General features: G+C 40.5%; 1 protein-coding gene across 2 annotated transcripts; it reads right to left on the bottom strand.

Moving 5' to 3' along the window:
• Window positions 1-1,846: 1,846 nt before the first annotated feature.
• On the bottom strand, window positions 1,847-16,926 carry esrra (estrogen-related receptor alpha). Of its 2 annotated transcripts, XM_023294737.3 has the most exons (8): window positions 16,670-16,926; window positions 14,903-15,005; window positions 9,349-9,732; window positions 8,328-8,444; window positions 8,080-8,193; window positions 7,152-7,319; window positions 6,444-6,713; window positions 1,847-5,113 (listed from the first exon to the last, which is right to left on the bottom strand). In XM_023294737.3, the coding sequence occupies exons 3-8, from the start codon at window positions 9,725-9,727 to the stop codon at window positions 4,860-4,862; spliced, it is 1,302 nt and encodes a 433-aa protein (XP_023150505.1). In that variant the 5' UTR covers window positions 9,728-9,732; window positions 14,903-15,005; window positions 16,670-16,926; the 3' UTR covers window positions 1,847-4,859. The 2 variants fall into 2 exon arrangements, with proteins under 2 accessions (XP_023150505.1, XP_023150506.1); XM_023294738.3 differs by lacking the exons at window positions 14,903-15,005; window positions 16,670-16,926 and adding an exon at window positions 13,619-13,777.
• Window positions 16,927-21,539: the final 4,613 nt, after the last annotated feature.

Here is a 21,539-nt window from a genome sequence, read left to right as displayed (position 1 = left end):
CAGTCTGCAGGCTTTGCCATGAGAGGTCTGTGACTCAGAGTGTCCCTTTCCAGCAGAGACGGCAAGAAACTTGAGGCAAAAGTGTTCAAGCAGTAACATGACATTTGTAAGACAAAGAGAAATACAGAACAAAAAGGTTTCAGTCAGATATAAACAGAAATATCAAACAAAAATATCCCTCTGAGCACCAGAAACTGGTGCTAAAGACTCAATCCATGATTTCATATGAAATCAGATGTGGTCCATTGTTGTTTTATTCCAAAAGTAAATTTTTGTGTGGGATGTAATCCAGGAAATGTATCCCCTGGGAGGTATTGCACATTATCATTCCCTTCATTTACTACAGACCGCCATTGTAAGCATAGTCTGCCTTGTTGTGCATGATGAGTTTGTTGTCCACTAAGTAGAAACTGTCTGATCTGGTCTCATAAAGTGTGACTTTTCATGGAAAACATGACATTGTCTGGGTGATCCCGAACAGTTGAACGGTAGTGTACATTAGAGGAAAAATGTAAATATATTTATATCAACTACATGGTAGAGCTGTAATAATTTGATCAGTTGCCAGCAGTTTTTTGTACTCTCCCCTCTCAAGTTATTTCAGAGTAAATTGAATATAATATAATATACAATATAATATAATGTAAGAGACTATGCTCAAAGTAATGTCATCCCACTTTCTATTGGTGCTTAATCCACATTAATATCACAGTGAGTGCACAGTCAGATTTGCACAGCTGTGTATGTCAAAGTGTGCCCGGGAAATACTCGTTCTTATACATTTAATTCAATGACAATGTGGATGACTGACCTTTAAATAGTGCAGAACAGATGCAGCTGCTGATGAGGAAAAACAAGTTCACCCATAAAATCCCAAAACACAACTAGCTGACTTATAATAAGAACTTTGAAATTTCTGTCCAGTGAAGAATTAATTGTGTAACTGCAGCCACCTAGAACAAAACAATACTTGGCTACCTGTTGCCATATTTAGTTAATTTTTTGATTAGAGAGATCAAGCTCAGTATGTAGGTATGGGAAGCATCCATACATATAATAATGCCACTGCTGTAAATATACTGCTATGAAACCGAAACTGAAAGACTTCTGTTATAGAATGCTTGATATAGCAGAGAAATATTTTGACTTTGGTAAACAGATCCAACTTTTACGAACAGTCAAATAATATCCCAGTGTGTTAGATGAGCTATATTACATTAATTTGGAGGGCTTGAATGCATGACTAGAGTTCTATAAATAGATCCAAAGCAATTTTTTTTAAAATTCATACTCCTGCCATTAATAAACAACTAAATCAATGAATCAATTTAGATATGTAGTTATGCATAAAATATTAGGGGTTATAACCTAAGACCCAACAGTGTTACTGGTTGGCAACTGTTAAACTAATAGCCAGTAAGTTTACTAGAGTCATCTTTTATTTAATTTTTTTTTTTTTAAAAACTCTACATTGTCTGATTCCAGCTTCTTAAATTAAAAATTTTCTGGTTTCTGTCCTCCTCTATGACAGTAAACTAAACATCTGATTTTGAGGAAACACTGATCGACATTTCTTACCATTTTCTGGCATTAAATAGATCAAACAAAAAATGTGTCAAGTTAAAATAATCCTTAGTTTCCAGCCCCACTCTATGGATTGTTTTATTCTAAAATATGTATTTCAAATCTTGCTATAAGTAGCTACATGTGAAGAAGTCCCTCATCAACAGTGTAAAGTGTGCTCAAAAGTGGTGTGTTTTCACTGCAGAACCCCCATCTAATACAAAACATAAACACACACATATACACAAACATAAACATCCACAGGGAGAGATGAGACCAGTGATATGTGGCGGTGGTGTGTCCATTTATTACACAACACAAAGCACCTACAATAATCCACTCCCTGTTGGTGTCAGACAGTGGAAGATCTCACTTTTTTCACAGTGATTTTTATGTGGACATGTTTAGACAAGGACATCAAACTTTTATCTAAATGAGAAAAAAAAAAAAAGCCTACACACAGAAATTCACAGCCAATATCACACACAAAAATAAAGCAGTGTCAACAAACAACAGTAAATTGAGTAAAAAATAGAATTTAATCATTTAAATAGTCTTTCAAAATACAAACATTGATTTGAACTTCTAAATAATATAACGTTTAGTAGCTATTCTTCATTATAACTGGCAATGTTAAATGTACACTGTGGCTATACAAGGAAATGTGTGAGGTTTGGTAATTTATTGTATTGCTCATTTATATTAATGCTTGTATATGTGTTGTTATAGAACCTACAAATGACTGTATAATTTAAAGATTGACACTCCAGATGCCCCTCACGCCACCCTAACCCACTGTACCTAAAACATATTCATATGCTAATGAAAAATCTAGCCTTGCATATATGACCAAGTTAATAGAAGAAACTTTGACCCTGGCATCTATATTTATTTGTCTGCTTCAGTATTGTGGTAACTATTTGGTTAGAAAACAAATCGGAGACCAAAACATGTTGTAGATGACAGACATTATGTAAGCTGTAACTTACAAGAACAAGACCAAACAGGTGAATCAGTCACATTTAGCCAGGTATCAGTCACTGCTCCACAGTGCTAGCTGTTGCTAATGTAGCACCTGTGTGTGGCCAGCTGGACTGTATTCAGTTTGACCGTACCGACTGTACGAGACACTTTGTACCATCTTAAAAAGCAGGATTAATGACCATATACACCTCAAAGTTATGAAAACAGAACAAAATGAACTCAGGTGTTTGCACAACTGCAAGACATTCAGTATACCTAATATCCAAATTTAAGCTGATAAATCAAAAGACCACAAGTTACATTTGTCTCCACAGTTATTTGGCCATCTGGCTTACTCTGCCTCCTGAGGTAGCCTTCTGTAGCCTCACCATGCCACCGGATCTATAGAGCCATGTAAATTGATCCCTAAAAGAACAATCAACCTCAGAAAACACATTAAAAAACGATTAGCATTCATCACATCCTGAATGGAAAGCTTTTTTCAATACCAAACCCACAACAGTGTGTCACAATGTAAATACCCTTAAATCCTAGAAAGGAAACTATGAAAAAGCAAGTTTCAAGTCTTTACAAATTTCAGTACAATGTAAGCTGCACAAATGTCACTGTAATGGGGAATTTGTATCACATTTGCTGGCTTTATTATCATCCACTATAAATTGCATGTTTCTGTTTATTTAAATGGAACTGTACATGGCTAAAAGACTGATGGCTTCTTGGCCAATCAACATTATTTTTAGAGATCTGATTTTGACATCAGATACGGTAGTTTTGCATTGCATGTGAAGCTTACTATAATGATCATTTATACTGAAGTATACAAACCTTCTGAACAATGAGTCGGACTTTCAGGATGTTGTCAGACAAGGTTTCAACATCCAAAAGGAAGATGTTGCATATGTTGCATTTCTTGTTGCCCTGAACCCATTCTGGGCACTTACAAGTTAAGAGTTCAACAGATGTGCGTCCACAAAGGAAGGATCTCACGCTGAAACATTTGAGATCTTTTATGCAACGCTCTTTAGCGCTGCAGAAAAATGCAGCAAAAATCTCACCATACACATATCAGTCATCTAGGTTAGTGTTACACATTATAGCCCACAAATGAAACAGGACAGAGTATTTTTTTTTGAACACACAGCTGCTGTGGTTCTAGTGGAGGAGGGGAGTATAAAAAAAAGCAGATGAGGCATTTGCATTTCTTTTCTAATCACTGTTGTTGCCACACTAGCTTTAATGTCAAAGAGCTGTGGTCTTCCCTGATCTCAGTGTAGCTCATAGGTTTTGACTGCACACGAACAAACACACACGCTTGCTTGTATGGAAGCCGGTTACTTGTGTGCCAATAGGACTTACATACAACACTTTACACATTACCTTCCAAGTAGAGCATTTTACGAGCACACGATCTTCCAATGCACTTCTCCAGGACTCCGAATCAATTGCACAACCTTTTTATAAAGAATCCTGCACTTACACCAGTGGCTCCCAACTCCACCATTCACCCACCAAGTGCTGCATTTTTTCTCTTTAGAGGTTTTTTTTTTTTTTTTTTTAAATCTACTCCTAACCAAACCAGTTTCTACTAGAAGCTAGATTTTTTTTTAAAAAAAATCAGCACTTGGGGTCCTAAGAGTGGAGAACTACTGATATACACATACAAATAGATGTCTCACCATTTCATTCACATTTTGAATGTGACAGACAATAATCGAGTCAATATATTGCTTTTAACATATTGCAAGTAATTCCTATGATTTGCCCACAGCGGCACACTAAACTATAGTAAATACAAGCACTTCATGTGCATTTCAATCTGACCCCATACTGGACCCTCAAGCTTTCACTGGATATGTTATTATGGCTTTCATGAGCAGATGTAGCATTATTTTAAAAAGTTCAAAAGCCACATGATTTCAGTCTGTTCTTGGGTACCTAAATGTTGTTCCTCTGTGGTTATGTAACTGCAGATGGTTCCTGTGATGAAACATGCCATGAAATAGTTAAAACTAAGAAGTATCCTGGCATTTATGTTAAATATTTTCACTCTTGGAGCCTTTCGCTGAAGTTTGGCAGTCACATCTTACTGCAAGTAGCCAATTCCCTCTTAGAAACATGAAGAAAATAGTTTTTCTCTTTTCTCATATTATTTTTCTTCCTCCTTCATGAACTCTACAGGAGAAAAGGACCATTTCCTCTTTTTAATTCTCAAATAAAAACTCTCCTTTTTCATAAACCGCTTCTTCACTCTTGAAGACTAGATTTCTGTTGGGTCTTTCTCTGCATCCTCTTTACTTCTGCTGCTTTCTGCTCTAGGGAGAGTCCATCATGGCTTCCAGCATCTCCAGGAATAGTTTGTGCATTGGTACACCACCACGGGTCTTGATGCTGTAAAAGGTGGTAAGAGCACGACCAGCAGTCTGTCGGAGTAGAGGCAATGTTAAAAGGAGACGTCCCGCCCGCTGGGGGTCGTCTGGGCGCCGCTGACATTCCAGCTCCAGCAGGGCCTGGTGGAGAAGGTCCCGCAGCTTCTGCACGGCCTCCATGTCCTCGATGTAAACAGAGTCTGACAGAACAGCAGGGAGCACATGGTAAGACAGTGTGCAGGGTGTTTAAAGTTTTTCAGCTTTTGTCACAGAAAGAAAAGCCTGTGTTAACAACTGATTTACAACAAATACAAACTAACGGCAGCTTGTATTTACAAAACAAGCAGTCGGCCTGTAGTTCAAGCAGGTCATGCTAAGTGAACGCTGTTGACAGTCATCTTGGGTGGATCTCTAATGGGTGTCTACAGAAAGGTTATGCATATGGTAAACTTGCCACGACCACTTGAATCATTTCTATTCTGCAACAGATACTGTGTTTATGCCTGCCGAAGACTTAGAAATAGTCACTGCACCTAACAATACTGGCAATACTTGATCTTTGTCATCTTGGGCCTTTGGCTGCTTATACATAATCCCATCAAGTTATAAAACATGGACAGCAGACATCATCTGCTCTCCTCACAGCTAATCTGCTATTTTTGTTGCTACTGATGCCACTGAGCAGTTAGATGAGGACTGATATTATTGATTAACCAGCTGCTAACATATGGGGCAGCATATGATCCCTCAATTTTATACCAAACTACCACGAGACATTCTTTTCACAAAAGCCCTAAATTATTGCATGACATTGTGATTATGGCAAGAGAACAATGCATGTAATAGCTGATTATGTAGCTAAAACTATTGTGATCCGACAACAACCACTACATCTGCCTTGAAGGCAGAAATGCATAGCTTTTATTAAATGATTTAGAGAGGTGTTAAGTAAACTGGTCTGTGGTGCTGACAAACTTCACTGAGTTACAGTCAAGTTATATTAATAAAGGAGGACAATCACAGACACCTATCAGCATAACACAACAGAGATCAACAGTACAACAAACTGCACCGTCCAAAACAATCATTCAGTTAAATGAACGCCTGTCTAAATGTGAAATTGTGACATTCATAAGGCCGAGTTTATTGCAGTGTTGTCCTACTGCATTGCATTTGTTTTACCTAATAAACTGAGTGTAGTTCTATTACACAGTATGAATATTACATTTAGTTTTGTGTTGGATTTCCTCCAAATAATGGATTAGTGGAGGTGGTGAACACCACCAGTTTAGTCGAAATAAGCCTGAAGGCTGGAAAATGTAATCATTTCCTCTGATGTCAATAATACAACTACAGCACACTTTAAGGTTGTTTCTAATCACAGCAACTTACAACATAAAATATAACCCTGATAACATTTTGGCACTATTAAGTTGCTAATCACTCTATGAAGTGCAAATAAATAGTTTGCCAGGATACTTAGTACAATCTGTCTCCATAACGGTTCAACTACAGTCGAAGTATAAGTACCTGAGTTAGTAAGTGCGATGGCTTTTAGCATGACAAATTCCTCCCGGTCTACGTTTAGCGCACGGAAACGGCGAGCAAGTTGACTAATTGCTGCATTAAGCTCTGTCAGTCCAGCAACACGTGACATCTCCTCATCAAGGACAAAATCCTCAGCGAACACCACCTCGTCCTCACAGCCGAGCGAGCGGTACGCTACACCCAGCACTAGCACTTCCAGCCACACTGACTGCAGCACTGACATCTGGTCTGCGAGAGACAGTGAGAGGAAGCCTGCAGAAGAAAAGACAGAGAAAGAGGGAAATACTTAAATGCAGAGGAAGCAATGGGTTCACATTTTTCAGAGGTCATCTGGCACAACAAGCCAAATCATGGGCTTGTTACTGTGAGAAGCTGGTGACCCAACTGTAGATAGTAACACAGTTAAACACTGCATGATTCTGCTTCGCTATCAGTAGAAGTTCAGTATCTCCTCTCCTAACATACCACACACACCAATGAGTTAAATACATTTGACTGCATATCTGGTTGAACATACAAATGACACACTGCAGCCTTCTAAATCTGGTTTACACAGGCCATACATAAAGATCAATATTCTAGTCAGAGCCTGAGTGAAATATGACACAGCATGTTTGTTCCTATTCAGTGAGAATGGATCGCTAAGTCCCAGTCACTCCTCCCCTCCTTTATTCTCTCTGCATCTCTTACCGGGAATGTGTTTGGCCCAGCCAATGATCACAACCAGCTCACGGTCAGCAAGGTCACAAAGAGTGGTGAGCGTACGCTGGGCTGTGTCAGGCTGCAGAGGGTCGGGCATGGCAAATAACTTTTCTGGCTCTGCTACTAGAAGGTGGGACACAATGATGTTGGAGGAGCCTATGTCACAAAACACAAAACAGTGGATTAACTTCAGCATACATTCAGACATACTGATACCCAAAACATCAACCCTGTCATCATCTCAACATTTTCCAGCATGCTAATCTTCACTGGTGTTAACTGTAGTAAATGAAGTGGTCTACTGATGCTGCAAATGTCCATATTTCTACTTCAAGTGTAGGCTTGATATCTGCCTAATTATTTCTGAGTCTTGTGTGACTGAAGAGCTCCTTATTCAGTCAACTTTAATTTAAATTTGTGCAAATTAGTACTGTTACACCATCTATTGAATTGCTGATTGAAGAATAACACTGAACCATTTTTGGCAGTAGAGGGAGCTGTTTTGTTATCAATTCCAATTGATTTGAAGCGTTTCGTGTGCTGCTGATATGCTTGGAGCAACTGGTGTTTCACCCACTCTGCATATCTTGTATTTTTGGAGAAGCACTCTGAGCACTTCAAGTTTAAAAGAAGAAAAAGTCTACATGAATTCTGCCTCTATGTCTGAGTCAGAACAACGTGTGGAGAGACCTTTCAAATGACCTGTTGCCGAGCTTAGATCTGTTAGTTATTGCTATGTTTTTAATTTGCCTGAACATGGTTGTTGACAGAAAAAAAATCATTCTTTATTATTAAGAAGCCAATATAATATATATGGCGAATGTATGAAATGGTGGCACATATATGGAGTTGTTAAAGCAACATGTGGCACCTAAATTTGAATGTTGCTCCCAAAAAAACTCGACAGAAATCCCACCTTTTTCACTCTCCTTTGTGAGGGGTAGAGGGGCACTCTGGTATGTTGCATTCTCCACCTCTGGGCGCCTTTTGTACTTCTGCCTTCCACCTCTGACCCTGTCAAGACGAACTCCTGCGTCACGAAAGATAGAGTCATGATGATTTATGTTGGTACACACAGAATAAATATACTATATTTAGAATACAGAACTTCAATAAAATACCAAAGACTGACTACACAGCTTGTGTAACACCATTAATACTCACCCTCTTTCAGCATGCCTACTTTGAGGCACTTGGTAAAGCGGCATGCCTGGCAAGCCTTTCTGCGTCTTTTGGTGATCTCACACTCATTTGATGCTGGACAACTGTATTCAATGTTACCTTAAAGTAAGAACAGAAAATGTCAGTTTACAGCAAATTAGATGATTAAGCAATATGAATATGAATGAGCATTTGGTTTGGAAGAAAACAACCTTCTTCAGTTTCAGAAAATCCTCTGATCTTTTAAACATTTAATCCAAAGCAGAATTTATACAAGCTAGTCTACACAGCACGGTTCACAACACAGTGCAATAATAACTGTCAAGTGTTCATGGTTTTTGTTAAACAGACCAGTATAAAGCAGATGGGGTGGTTACTGGATGATTGTGTACTGGAGTGTTATAAAGAATAACAACATTAGCCTATAATGTGGGTTCTTAGTCACTCTTGCCTTCCACTGTTTTTTTTCCCCACTATGGAGAGTGGGGATGCCCTGAGCTGTTTCAGATTGGTACTAGAGCTACTGAAGGCATCTTTTAATAGGTTAGTTCTAGTTCTGGTAAACCTAATCATTTAATGTGCTCCTTCTTATTTTAATGTTCTACATCCCAGCCATACTAGTCCTCATACAGGTGTACAAAACATCCTGATACACTTTGAAAATATTACAAGACATTTTGAAAGGAAGAAGCCTCCTATCGACTATGTAAAAATCAGAAATATGTAATTCTGTACTCACTGCTTACTATATTATCATCAGTCTAACTAGTCAAACTAACTGTCCTCTCAGTAGAATTTAGACACATTTGTTTTATACTTTAAAGATGAAACAGCTAAAAAATGTAATAGAAGGCAATGATCAGTAGTGGTAAATATCACACAAAATGCTCCAGATTTGACATGATTTGGAAATACTCTAAAGTTGAAATTGTCAACTTCTTAGATTTCAGAAATTGTCAAGGAAAACTATTAACTGTTTCCACTTCTTGTTAAGCTACCCCTACACTTTGTCTTCATCACACACCTTGGATGGTTCTCTTGAAGAAGGCTTTGCATGCCTCGCATGACGCCACGCCGTAATGGTAACCTGAGGCCACATCCCCACATACTAAGCATAGCCTCTTGGGCAGCGTGCTCAGGGCATACTTGCATCGCCCTGCTCCATTTCCAGTGGAGCCCTCCTCTGCCCCATCACCACCCTCGTCCTTGAAGTGACAACGCAGAGCTGGTGTGTAAAGTGGCGGGGAGTAACGTTTAGCGCCATCTCCTCTGGTTCCTCCTCCTCCGCTTTGAGAGGAGTCGGAGGAGGCCCCGCCAGGGCTGGTTCGACCTCCCCCACCTCCCTCTGGACTGCTTGGCTCTGCCTTTATGTAGACATCAGACCGACGCTCCCGGGAAGACATTATGTCTGGAGGGCAAAACAAATAAGCAACAAAGAAAGGTCAACGTAAATAACGGCATAGAACCGTTTCCTCACATCTTTGTCTTTTACATTGTCTTCATACCACTTGTAAAAGAAACACTAATATGTGACCTTGTTTGGCCAACATGTGGCACAGGTCAGATATGTATCATGAATGTTTAGTCTTTCATAAGTAGAAAGAAACTTCATAGGAACCAGATATGTTCTTACAGAAGTTATTCTTTTTATTATTATATATCTCAGCACAGATTTTCAAAATTACAATCAAAACAATTCACTTGTGTCTGAATTGCTGTTTTAGCATCTTCAAGCTAAAAATGTGGGTAGAAAGTGTAAGCAGCCTGTGGTGGGCTTTAGGACTATACCACAGCCCACTCTTCAGTCCCTTTATTCTTCAAGCCTTTATACCAGCCATTACTGTTTGCACTGATACAGGGATGTAGGATGCTTTCAGTGTAAACACTGTAATCGGAAGGAAGCAGGGAGCTGAAAAAATCTTGACAGGAATTCAAGAGCTGTCGTGCAAATGCTGCCTGATTCAGTGGCAAACAAATTAAAGCCCAACTAACCTTCACCAAACTATGAACCAAAGAACATGTGGTTATTTCATATTTAGATCATGGTCAGTTTTCTTTGCTGGAGGGCATGGACAGTGAAACAGGCCTGGATTTTGCAATATCAATATGCTAACATCACAAAAGGCCGGCTTGTTCTCTCCCTTGCTCTTCAGCACAACTTAATCCCTGTGTTGTCTGTGCCATTTCTTCCTCGGCTACGCTTTTCAAGTCATCGAAAACCACCTCAGGTTCACCAAACCAGAACCTTTAACGCCTAAAATAAAACTATACAGCCCTCAGACCATGTCACTGTGTTAAGTCTTTGTCTGCCACATTTCTAGTCATTAAAATAGCCAAGGTGACTGGATGAAGGTCATTATGCTCATAAACAGCAGCCATTCTTCCTTATCCGCACCTATAACTTATGTTCAAGCAAGGAAGCAAGAGTACTGCAGTAACCTGCACGTCTGCCAAAGGCTGTCTGGATCTTAGTTTAGCTACAGAAGCAAGATTGGTAAATATGTCAAGCTTGTGATGAAATCAAATATGTGTTTATGAATCCAAAATATAAGTACATAAAAAGTTCATGATGCCAATACGTTGAACTAAAGAAAAAAAAACTGTGGCACAGAGGAAGTTTGCAACCCTTTCCTATCACTGACACTGTAAACCATTATAATTAACTTATCTCAGTAAGAATGGCAACAATATACTGAAAACACATGCATTTACTCTCATTCTTTAGATTGTCCATTTCAACTGATTACCTATGATTATGACTGTCACAAATATAAAAATTAAACTGCAAAAAGCTTAAATATTACAAAAAATACACAAAAGCTTTGTGATAAAATTAAATTCATCCAAAATGTTGCCAAGAAGTATAGTTTGGGAGGAATATAACTGTTTGCAACAATAAACTGACAGAGGAGATTTAATTTCTTCAGTGAGAGCACACTTCCACCATGAAATGCAAACCAAATCCAAACAGACCAGCATGAAAGAGTCTATTTGATGCTTTTAAGCTGTGATGCAACTGTGAGTACCTTAGTTCCAATGCCAAATGTCTAGTTCTTAATGTCAATCATATATCACATACATTATAAATTAGAAAGTTAACCCAAAAGGACTCTGATCACTTTGACACATAATGGAGCCATAGCAAATGGGCATCTGTGTCTCAAGGTTTTTCACCCTCAAGTGACTGAGCAAACAGGTGGGAGACTATTTGTGTGAGTAAAGTGACCACTACTCTGCCCTGCCTAAATTAGGCTGATCAATTCTGCACATAGCTGTACCACGACTGTAAATACCGCCGTATAGAAAGAGATAAATTGCTGAGCCAAATTAAAAAAAGATCATCTTTGTTATTTTGTCTGAAGCTGACTTTCTGCTTTTATGTTCCCTTGCAAATGATGACAGAAATGCTGCTTTCATTGTTGTAAATTTTACTTCATCAACAGCATTTTGTAGATGGTAAAAACTGGTACAAACAGGGATATAAACAAGACGTGCCTGAACTGTAGTCTGTGCTGTGTCTGTCCCCAGGCTTTGACTCATCACTGGGTACATTAATGCAGAGCCTTACTTGAGCGATTGTGCTCTTGTTCCAACTTAATAGATGAGTGCGTGAGGACGATGAGATGGGATCTCTACTGCCTAAATAGCCTCAATCCAGTTAAGACCTGAAAGTGATTTTCTCTTGCATACATACTGGCAATCCGCTGCAATTACCAACCAATTTTTCTTCTTGTTCATCAGTTAGGCTGATAACCCAGCTGCAGCCTGTATATTTACTAAGTGTTGCAATAGTGCAAATGCATTATTTATAGTTATTACAATGCTTCAATCCCTCACTCTGTCATGAGTAACAACAACCTATGGGTGTTTTGCATGATTAGTAACATTTTTCTTGATATAAGAATAATATTTAGAGAGTATTAACTGCCATATAGTGAGACGCTTAATTGTCTGCCTCATTTACATTGCTACTCTTGCAGCATTCAAAACAGCTAAATATATCTAAACACAGAGATGCAGTCTCCAAACACAACAACTATCACTCTGACAGCACTATCAGTCAACAATCTGTGACTTTATGGGATATAATCAATAACAGCTCAACCCTGACCTGTGCTTTCTTCTGTTTGTCTGCGGTAGACTGCACAACTATGACTGTATGTTATATATTACCCATTTGTTGACAAGAGGTGTCTATAATGAAAAAACCTATACTGGCAACTTTAAATTCATTTCACGCCACACTGTGCATGCATAGGGAGTGGCACAATGTTTTCTGAGCTTCTTTACACAAACATACTGTTAATAAGATATTTACATGAAAATATGTTTCCTGAGTGATTAAAGCTGGTCAATATCAGGCATATAAACTAGGTTTCATACCCACTGGGAAAAGAACAGCAAAGAGGTTCACACTGCATGGATGCTGTGAGGAAAACTGAGTCAATCTGTCCTGAAAGTCAACTTTCAAAAAAACTAATCTCACACAGTGTACAGTGTGTGCTTTACATATGCACCACACAGTATGTAATACAGGGAAGTATGGCTATAGACAATTCAAGACAAGAGAGGAACTTAGTATTTTCCTCATATACACTCGCTGCAAAGCAAAGAATGCCTTAATCATATTTATTGCTATAGCAGATAATCCAGTCCTATAGTTGCTGACCTATACTATGTTTGGAGTTTGCCCTCTGTGGATATGAGAACTGTTTGGCAAGCAGCAAGGAGGTCACAGCAAACCCAGCCTGTTTAAAGTTTAGCTTACTTGGACTAAGTTTAAAAGCACAGTGAAAGATTCAGCCAGTAGCAGCAGAACTAACACATAAAGATAATCAACACTGATTCATCTTTAGGCCACTACTCCACCAAGTCTCTCTCTACCATGTGCACCGCTGGCAAGTTCGACATCTGCTTTGGCAATAAAGGAACATCGGTTCTTTAAAAGAAAATGTGGCAAAATGCAAGCGATAATAGCTATAAGGCTGATCAGTGTTTGGATTAAAGCCCATGGAAGAGCGTGTAAAGCCAGACGAGGCGGGCTAAAATGCTTTGTTTTCTACTTAACTTCCCATAGAAACGCGTTGTGTGTACTGTAAACTCATGTCAGCATGTTTGGGGTAGCGTTAGCATTAGCTAGCACCAACAGTAGCGACCTCATCGTGATAAATGTAGGTTAGCTACCCTCAGCTAACTAAGCTAGCTAGCTAGCGTTAATCCTGACTGAACAGCTCTCTCCTCCTGGGGCCGAGGTTTATTTTTGTCACTCTAACCCGGACTAGGCTGCATCTTACCTGACAGCGGTGACTACAACAGCACGTAACGTTAAGTCTCCCCGCGGCGTGATATCATGGCACAGGTTGGACACAAAACCAGTTTCCAGACTGCCAGCTCCTGCTAGCTCGTGTTGGCCGTCTGTGGAGATGGGCCGGGCTACAATCGGCTTTCTCTAACAGCTGGTACATGATAAAAGATGGATCAACTGGAGCTCAACACATTAGTTCAAGGAGCAGCCTGGAAACTGTACCGCAAAAAACGGTGATTTCATCATGATTTGATTGCAAAATTAACTAAGAACTAACACTATTAAAATCAAGAATGTAGAGTTATGAAAAAACTCATATCCTCTCTTATGATGCAGGAACATCACAAAAGCTACTTGTTAAGAGGTCACAGTGGATAAATATTTCATTTCCAACTGCAAGCCTAATTTAGCTCAATAATAAACAGACTGACATGGTGAGAATTCACTGGCTACAAGCATATTAGCCATAAATCCAGTGTCTCAGCCTGTGTAACCTGACAGAATACAAAATAGAGGGACAATGGCAAACTTTGACTCACATTTACCTGATGACCGGCATTCATTTTATGGGTCTTTTGCAACACTTATTACAAAATCCCTGGCATCCATCTTCACATTATTTTAGGCACACTTTTTTTATTGTTGTGGAAGCTTTTATTTTTCCCAGGCAACATACAGCGTCCCCAAAACAAAGAATTTCAAAGTAATGGTATCATCAGGTCCCTTACACTGATACCTCAACAGCTCCTTTCTCTTTATGCAAGATATGGGACATTCTCATGATTGATACTACTATTCAGGAAGAGACCAATCTTCCCCTTCTTCTATCCACTATTTGCCCTTCAGTTATCCATTTCTCAGTTTGCAGGGCAATCACAGCCCTTCCTTTCCAGTTTCTCTTCATGCAACTGTGGTTTCAGACAACAGACCAGGAGATACAACTGTGGTGCAGCAAATGATCCTGCTTCTGTCAAACAGCCGCATGTCCTGTGAAATGTTCGACTGCAACATATATTCTATAACTAGCCACTCGTAATGTTTTGGATGTAAATAAAAAGTCTTCAAGCTCCTCCTCTATTGTTTCTACTGCATTGTTCCTTCCACATCCCTCATTTGTCCATGAAAAGTGCATTGCCAACGGAGAGTCCGTCACAGCCTTAGGGGACAGAATTGTGAGGCAGGTGAGGCACTTGGCTATACATAATCCTAGTTGAAGGATGGCATAATAGGGTAATATTTCATCACCATAAAAGGCAATGGGAGAACAGCTTACCTGTTTGGTGAACTGGATTTAGAAGCCTGTATATCCCTCTCTCCCGACGGCAGCTCAGTGAAGTGCTCTTGCTGTGGGTTGAAATCTGCAGTTATCAGGACACCTGCAAAGTAAGCAAAGTGCTTCAGAGTGTCGTCACAAAACTAAGAGCCAAGTCGAGGCGGCCACTTTTCATGTTAATCTTCTATTTGAGATTTTAGCAGGCAAACCCCCAAAAGTACACTGTGTCCAGCCTCAAACTGACCATGACTTAGCAGAACTAGTTGTACATGTTAAGTAATTACAAATCTCTTAACAATAACAGTAGTCCAAAGCTTCACATGTCAAACAGAGAACAAATATGGAGCCAATTGTTTTTGAGTTCTGTAAGAAAACTGACTTTCTTTCCAAAAATACATATTCCAGTGTATCTATCCAGATTTCTGCACGCTGCTCGAGTACCCTCCCCCTTATGCTGCGTGACACACTCCAAAGGTCACAGTCACAGGAATGCTTGAAGGACAGACAGAGTAAAGCCAACACCTTGTCGTTCACTCAGACAAAGTCGTAAGCTTAAGTTCGGTGATAACTCTCTGTCAATAATTAAAAGGACTACTTTTAAATCCAAAAAATGGCATGAAATATCACTTCGGTTTGTTGTTAAAGTCTAAATGTGACTCTGGATTTGGAAATTTTTCAAAGAAGACATTAAATGCCAAATGTGCCATAAAGGCAACTTCAACTTTAACCTTGAGCAGCAATACTATAATCTGTGAAAATAAAGAGGATGCTTTGCTCATGGTGTTTGAAAGTAACAACTTTATTAACTGAAAAAATGACAATGAGTCTAAATTGAAGACTGTTAAACAAACTAGTGATCTGACATAAACTCACATATTCCTTATCATTAGTGTATCTCTGAATGCGCTTTTTAAAATCAAAAGTCACACATGACAGCTCACGATCAGCTCTTTCGTCTGTGTTAAATGGTTTAAATCTTGTCCTGGTTTGGTTAGGGGGCACCAGCGGTCCTTGTCACTGAATGCATCACACAGACTGTACGTTAAACTCAGTTTGAGGGTTTTAAATGCGGCGCACTGTGGAGACGGAGAGAACAGCACCCAGGGGTGACCTTGCCTACTGATCTCGGACCGGTGAAAGGTTAATTGCCAAAGTAGATTATACCTTAAGATCAGTGATCTCAATCCTGGTCCAGCAGGCTCGGTGATTTACCATAGTTCAGTGTGTTAACACGGAGGGAGGAATAACTCCGGAGATTATATTGCATATAAGAAAAGTGTGTACAGTTGCAGAAGTGCAGGGTGTTATAAACCCATGCAGGACTAGCTTTTGAAGTGCCTTAGGAGCACAATTATCTTCTCAGTTGCATCTTATTCATTCATATCCCTGCATTTGTCATTTCTCTCTGAGTGAGCATGCATCTCATTTATTAGAGGGAGGTTTAGTAGGTGACAGTGCATTACACAGAGTGGTGTAGCAATTATTTAAGAGTGGACTAGTCAGGAGGGAATGTCAGAGTGGGTTGCAAAGCCAGAAAAGAAGCGTGAACTGCAAATTATTACACAATGCATGCTATCAGTGTATCCAGCAGCCCGTGCCCCCTAGCCCCAATAACGTGGCCGGGAGAACTTAGAGCTCTGCCGGGAGCACCGAGCAGACACATCAGGCTGCCGTTCAGACAGCTGGCACGACCCGAGAAACACCGCAAACAGCCTCAACACACTGTGTGCTCAACATAGACAGGGTGGGAGAAGAAATTATACTTACTGGGAGACGGAAAAACATCGCAGGGTTGTGTTTTTTTTCCTATCTGAAGTCAGTGAAGTCTTTGCAGCTGGCAAGTCCACAGTCGGCTGAACTGGTTTAATGGCGCCGTCAGAGCCTCGCCGGGTTCCTCACATCTCATCACGACGTTACCGTGGACGAAGGTGATAACAACAACCGGCGAAACAGCGTCTCACCCGGCTGTTCCGTTCCGAACGCTGGTGGCACAAATTCCCGTCTTCGGCTTCCACAACTGAGGTTGTAGTTTAATATCGGCGTCAAGACTTCAAGAGGGAGTAAAAAGGACATCCGGTGAGGGAGAATCATAATAAAACTCCATCAACCCGGAATACGTTTTAACTTTCCCCAACATGGACGACGCTTCAATACAAGACGGGGTCTAATATAAAACAGTTAACACCTTCTGAGAGAATATATCCTTCAGTCTTCGTGAACATATAGCTGCTTATTTTCCTAATCAAACGTTACTGGGTGTTTTATTTTGAAGGGCTGACTCTGTGTGACTACCGGGTTGCTGCTGTCTTCCTGCCGTTGCTTGACGCAGCTGAGTGACGCAGCCTGGATCTCGTGCCTTTTCTCCTCCCTCTGCCTCAGTTTGCGTCCGCTGTGTGCCTCCGTTACGTCCGTACGCAGCCTCCACCAGCGTCATCGGCATTATAATAGGGGCCTGCAACTCGTTAAAAAAAATATGACCCGGTCCACGTTAATCCTAATGTACTCCGGGTTAGCTCATTTACATCCGCAGCTTAAACAGCATCTGATTTCAGATCAAGCTGCTGCATCGTGACACCTGACAAAATCTGGACATGATCCAGATGATCCTGCAAACCCTCCCCCAATGAAATGACAGTCATATATTATTATTATTATATATGCTTGAATGCAAGTCATTTACTTACTTTAAGTCCACTTACAGCCTAGTTTTGATGTGGTATTTTAAATTTAAACGCCACACAATTCATTACACGAATGTAAGGATCACTTTAATTTTGAATTCTGGGACAAGCTTTAGGGGGCTGCTGCATAAAGAACAGGTTACATGTCTTTTCCAGCACACTTCTATGGAAAATGCCGTCGGTCTTGTGACACTGACCCGACTCACTCCGCCACTACACTATATGGACAGGAGCCAAGAAAGAGGAGATCAGGAGATCACCGCAATGGGATGAGAAAGGGGAATAATCAAGGGATAGTAGGTTGGAAAAAGAGAGAGAGAAAGCCTGGACGCTATACAGTCAGGATCTTTTGTAATTTTTTTTAATATAGCCGACAGCTACAATTTAATGATTTTTCTGTCTAACTTTGCAGCCTCCTGCTTCTCGAAACAGGCTCTCCAACATGCCCGGTAACAGCTGGCACCGAGAGAGAAGAGGAGTTGACACAGAAGAGTTTGCAACCTTGTCCAGTGATTTAGGGGGGGAAATGGAATTACAAAAAGGAAAATGAAGTGAAGAAAACGTAGTCCTGGAAGGATTTGGCTGAGTCTGTATTCCCCAGACACCCCAGCATTATCTGTCTCTAATTATAGAGCAGTAAACGTTGGTCCAGTCTGAACCAATAGAGTCCCACTTGCTTCCCCCTCGCTGTGTCAGAGGTGCAGGACAACAGTCTTGATGTGGTCACATGGAGCCTGTGCAGCGGGCTCGGGGCTCGGGACTGGATTTTCGTGGTGCGCGCATGAGAGGAAAAACTGACGGCAGTGTCATTGCGACCTTGAAGCAAGGTCATGGAGTCTCTGCTGCAGACACTGCAATTCTGCGGGGCTGCATCACAGGCTGCTGGTGCAGAGTCTGCATTATCCGGTTGGAGGCGAAACCGGTCATGCTACAATCATTAGATCCACACAAAAAAAAAACCTGGATATATTTGAAGCAGTGCATGTTTTCTGATTTACTGCATTATAATTCTGAATTGTATCTCCCCAGTAGTGTAGACAAATCAGTGACAGCATGTGCTGGATGTGTGAAGAGTTGAAATGTTAAAACACAGTGTGAATGCCAGCTTGGGGTCCCCAGGGTGCTCCTTACAGCAGGTCCTGACCTCAGACAGGTGTCAGCTGATAGCTACATAAATACCAAGAAGCCATTGTGGCTGCTGTGGTACACAAAAAGCGCTGCATCAGTGAGTCACAGATAACACAGCTGATAGAGGACGGTGTCAACCTTTGCTATAAACACCTTCATCAGTATCTAATCACTTTAATTAGGCAGCAGAGGGCTGAATGCAGCGAAGGTTTGAAGGATTTAATGAGAAACAGCACGCTGGTCTTCAGCTAAAACAACCAGAAGTGATGAGATAGAATCAATCATGACCACAGATAAAAGGAGAGGAAAACTGTTTTCAGCCAAACTTTAATGGCAGTCTGCCACCTTAAATCAGGATGTATATGAAGCTATGATGATCCACAGTGAGGGTGTAAATATGGACAGCTGTTTCCCTTTAAGCTCAGATCAGAGAACCATGATCTGATTAATGGCTACAGGTTAAACGAGTGTCAGGTCAGTAAAGCGACTAAATCCATTAGTGCATAGAAGTTTTGTTTAAAGTCCAAATAGACCAAGCCCAGAGTGTCCATTGGTGCATTGGAAAATTATCATTATGGATCAGCTCTAGAATTTGTCTCTAAATGACATGAACACTGCAGTGTCTGTCTCTGCTAAGAAAAGATTTCAAAGCTGCGATATGTGCAATAACACAGAAGTAATTTGGATTGTAAATTATGGTGCATTTTCCCTTTAAATTCAGCTCCAGAGTGTATCTCAGCACTACAAACACTGTCCAGCATTTGTCCTCTAGTGGCAGCTCAGGGAACCAGCAGTGGCGGTGCTGATGACGTTATAGCAGCTGAGTGTGTGTCCTCCAGTAAAAGGTCACCCACTGCCATTGCACATCATCGCTGCCTCCTGTCTTCATGATTGCGATGCCAGAACGCTGCCTTTTCTTCATACGTATCCTGCAGCAAAGTGTCAGATTTCCAAAGGCCAGATCAGCTTGCAGGGCTTCTGCTCCTTTAAAACATTTTGCTTACTCACCGCACAAACATGACGTCAAAAGGCAGATTGCAAATTCCAAATTTATTGGGTCATAAACACGCAAATGGATCTGTGTTGAAATTTCAGTCAAAAATGTTCGATGGATTTAAGTGTTCTGTATGGTTAAATCTTGGACACTGCATGTGTGTGTGCCATCTGCTGGTTGTGTTCAAAGAGAAAAAGAAACGTCAGCATTCAGTTACTTCAAAGGGGAGGAGGAGGTGGTCATTATAAATTAATACCAACTTTTGTAAATATGATATTTTGTGACATTAAGGGACATCAGCTGTTCTTTTTTTTAAAAAGGGGGGGCAAAAAAAGATAATACAGACAACAAAAGACCTGCTGCCGCATTCTGCTGCTGCACCGTGTTTGTCCTTGGTGCCATTTTCAGATTGAAACAAGCTAAGGTTTCCAGCCGAGTATCACTTACACGGATCAACCGAGGAGCCCCAGCACATGCTAAAAAGGCCATATTGACAACCTGAAGGGCATTTATACGGTACCTCCACGATACAGTATGTAGACTATTCAAATCTCGCAGCATATATAGGCTTGACCTGTCTCCACCAACCTAACCTGGCCTGATAAATGCTGTCTTGAGAATGACACACTTTTCTCCACTGCTGTGCACAAAATGAGGCTTGCATTTTCAATTTACAATTTTGACAAGGTACATTGAGTAAAGGTTGGAACTCGTTTGAAAACTATGCTCATGTTTTTGTCTTAATGGTGTAATTTGTAGCACTGCTAGTGGCTCAACTACGGACAGGTGACAAATTCATGGAGAAGTAACAGAAAGGCCCAGTTTCTTCAACATGGATTGATCCTAATCCTTGACTAAAACCCTTTGTTAATGGAGATCTTTATTTAGTTTTTTCTTTTAATCTAGGACAAAGCTTAATCCATAGCAGGAAAACTGGCTGAAGGTGCTTTAGTAAGATTTAGGTCCAACATATAGCTTCAGTGCACCTCAGCACTGATTCTCCAAGTCTGTGGAACTCTGCTGGATGGATGAAAACCATTCTTCCATAAAATATTCCTCATTTGGTGCAAAACCTCCCAGAGATGTCGAGTTAAGTTCTGTTGACTGCAAAGGCCACAGCATATGATTCACATCTGATGAAACCATTCACTGACCCCTCATGTGGATAAGGGCTAAGTCATCCCTGGAACAGACCCTCAGGGCAGAGATTAATTTGCAGTGATCCTTTCCTCTACTGGGACAAGAAGATCCAAACCATACTAGTAAAATGCCCCCACAGCATAACAGGGCCACAGGATCCCCTCACTGCAGGGGTCAAAGGCTCAAATTTGTTCTTTAATTGGTCTGTATGTGCTGCCGTACCTCCACACTACACTCCCGTTACTCCAAACATGACTATTTTTGCTTTGAATCTAACAACTATTCAGGTGAGGAGGAATAAAAGTGTTCTCAAAGCAGCTTCACGAATTACAAAGTTATTCCTAAAAAGCCTGTTTCCCCAATTGAGTTGTTGGCTTGTGTCTGAAAATGTTGTTGTTTAGATATTAAATTAACATTCATTAATAAGCTGTGATGACATGGATGTGATATTTAATGATGCAGTCATATATCTGGTTTGGTCCTTGGAGAGACTCAGGCTGTCAACAGGAGGTGTAGCTGGCGTGTTCTCTCAGCTCAGTGAAATAAAGCTATTCAATGTGCGTAACTGAATCTGGACAATATTCCAGATCCTCAGAAGAGGTGCTGTGTGGTGGGTTCTGTGAAAACTGCCTGTTAACACTGGTTTAGCAATATAAACTTACTGGTATTTCCTTTGGGCAACTTCGAACTTTTA

Source organism: Amphiprion ocellaris, chromosome 14, assembly GCF_022539595.1.
Source record: "Amphiprion ocellaris isolate individual 3 ecotype Okinawa chromosome 14, ASM2253959v1, whole genome shotgun sequence".
NCBI lineage: Eukaryota > Metazoa > Chordata > Actinopteri > Pomacentridae > Amphiprion > Amphiprion ocellaris.
The sequence above is the reverse complement of the archived record's forward strand: the minus strand, read 5'-3'. Positions and strand labels throughout refer to the sequence as shown.